The 2,351-nt window shown below is 38.4% G+C and overlaps 1 protein-coding gene across 2 annotated transcripts in view; it reads left to right on the forward strand.

Annotated features, from left to right (window-relative positions):
* Positions 1-1,607: 1,607 nt before the first annotated feature.
* LOC111695281 (uncharacterized) overlaps positions 1,608-2,351 on the forward strand; it is a 14,215-nt gene continuing 13,471 nt past the window's right edge. Inside the window, exons 1-2 of one of the 2 annotated variants that reach the window (XM_023464539.1) lie at positions 1,608-1,765; positions 2,087-2,192. In XM_023464539.1, coding sequence (XP_023320307.1) covers positions 1,693-1,765; positions 2,087-2,192 — 179 coding nt within the window. In that variant the 5' untranslated portion in view covers positions 1,608-1,692. The remainder of the gene's footprint in view (positions 1,766-2,086; positions 2,193-2,351) is intronic. The other variant, XM_023464540.1, reaches the window with a different exon arrangement.

A 2,351-nucleotide genomic window follows, 5' to 3' on the forward strand; every position in this document is an offset into this window, starting at 1 on the left:
GCCTACCATTAATCACCAATTATTATGAATCAATTACCTAGTTTCTTATTAATCAATTCAATCAATCCTGCTCTCCCGCGATCCCTGCACACAATTCACCTTCCTAAGATCCTACATCTATTATCTGTTCTATCTTTTTTATCTAACTATCCACCCCAAAGAGGGAGGGAACCCCCCCCCCCCCCCGGACGCCATGAGCCTCCAACCCTGCAGACAAGAGCCTTCCAAATTTGCTAGGCAGACCGACCTCCACTATGCAGTAACGAGCCTTTGCCATACAGACCGAGCCTCCGCTATGCAGTAAACGAGCCTTCGCTTTAAAAAGAAGTACTCTTTAAAACTCTTGTTTCGTATGTATAATAAAATGTTTTTGACAATTCTGTCGAGATAGTGCCATGAGAGGTTTTTCAAAAATGATCAATTAGCATATATATAGTGCCTAATTATGACTAATAAAGTGGTATTTGAAACTTTAAACATTTTTTACACGAAAAGGAAAATATTTAGAGAAAAAAACTTGAATTGATTCATTTCATCTTTTATAATTTTTGATTTAAGCAATACCTTTTTTGTAGTTCAAACTAAATCTAAAGAATTTGTATCATTAAGTCTTAACATTTTTCAAAAAAGGTATCGAGGTTTGGTGGGTCGATTAAATCAAAGATTATAACAAAACAAACTATGAGTTTACTAAAGAAATATTTCTCCAAATATCTTACTTTCTGCGTAAGAAATGTTAAAATTTTTAGTATAAATCTTATAAACCACTTTATGAGTTCATATTTGTTTCTAATCATGACAATAAAAAAATATTTCTAATCTTTAGTAAAATTCTTATGCCACATACGCCAAAACAAATGTTTTTATTAAACATAAAAAGCAAGATTTAAAAAAAGCTGTGCTGTTGAGTGGAGGCTCATTTACTGCATAGCAGAGGCACGGTCTGCATAGCGGAGGCTTGGTCTGCATAGTTGAGGCTCGATCTGCCTAGCAAATCTGGGAGGCTCGTGTCCATGCATAGTGGGGGCTCAATGGCGTCCGGGGGCTGCCACCAATTTCACCCCTCGCGTAAGTGGGCGCAGTTCTAATGTTAAAGCATATATAAAGTTCCTCCTCCCCCGTCTTTAAATTCATTAGTTAGTGGAGTCAGGTCCAGTTCAGGAAGTTCCTGGTCGTGGAGTATGGCGGATTTGCGTAGGTCGAAAAAAATTTCGACCTACACATATCCGCCATATACTCCACTTCTGACCTACGCCAAATCCGCTATACGACACATCCGACATACTAGCACGTGGTATTACAGCTGCTATATGGAATTGTGGCCGCAGCGCCCGGCCCCCTGTAGCCTGTCCTAGCCGCGGCGCTCGGCCCCCTTATAGCCTGTCCTATAATAGCCGCACGTTCGGCCCAGAAATTGTCTTAACCTAACCTAACCCTCAAATAATACTTAATTAAACAGCTGGCGTAGGTCCAATATTGCAGTAGGTCGGAAAGTTAGTAGGTCAGAAGTTCAGTAGGGGGTATGTTGCGTATAGACGATGTAACATTACCCTTCTGTGATGTGATGTAAATATCATGAGGAAAGTTTCGCTCTTGTAAGAGCAAAATATTGTAACGCGGCAAACAGCACATTCACAAATTTGGAATTGGATGGTCAAAGTTTTGTAAAATCCAAAAACAAATCTGAATCAAATGATTGGTATAGAAAGCCTGGATGCGAAAGCAAGTGTTTCGTCAGAATTCAATGAACTTAAAGACGAGTTAGGTTTGTTTATTTTTTAGTTAAATGCATGGTACAGAAGTGAACAACTAATAAACATTTAATACTTAAGGTATATTCTTAGAGAAAGATTTTTGTACCTGTTCTTTAGGACCGACCCTTTTTGTGATCTGTTACAAGAATTAATGACTTAAAAGTGTGTATCGTGCCTACTTTTTGATACTGAAGCTTTCACTTGGCTTTGAAAGCATCAAAAAGTTGAAAAATTCTTTTAATTGCATTGCACGAGCCTTATTTGATTTAATTCTTGAAGATATCAAGATTTTGCACCCTGGGATTAGAAAATCTAATAGTCTAAAAATTTAGACGAACCTGACGAATTAGAAGAACTAAGTTCTTATACTCTCACTACTCTAGTTCAACCTCTAGATAGCATTCATCCCGGGGATCAACCTAATCTATCATTAGCAAGGTAGGAATGGAGTTTTAACTTAAAAAAGTAGAATTAAGTCAAGTCTCGAGCAGGGGCGTACGAGGGCTTTTGTTTAGGGGGGGGCACAATTTGCGCGCCTAAGCGCGCAAAAAAAATTTTTTGGTCCCCCCAGTTGCTCACTATCGAAATATAATAATA

This window comes from Eurytemora carolleeae, unplaced genomic scaffold, assembly GCF_000591075.1.
Source record: "Eurytemora carolleeae unplaced genomic scaffold, Eaff_2.0 scaffold95, whole genome shotgun sequence".
In the NCBI taxonomy this organism is placed as follows: Eukaryota; Metazoa; Arthropoda; class Copepoda; order Calanoida; family Temoridae; genus Eurytemora; species Eurytemora carolleeae.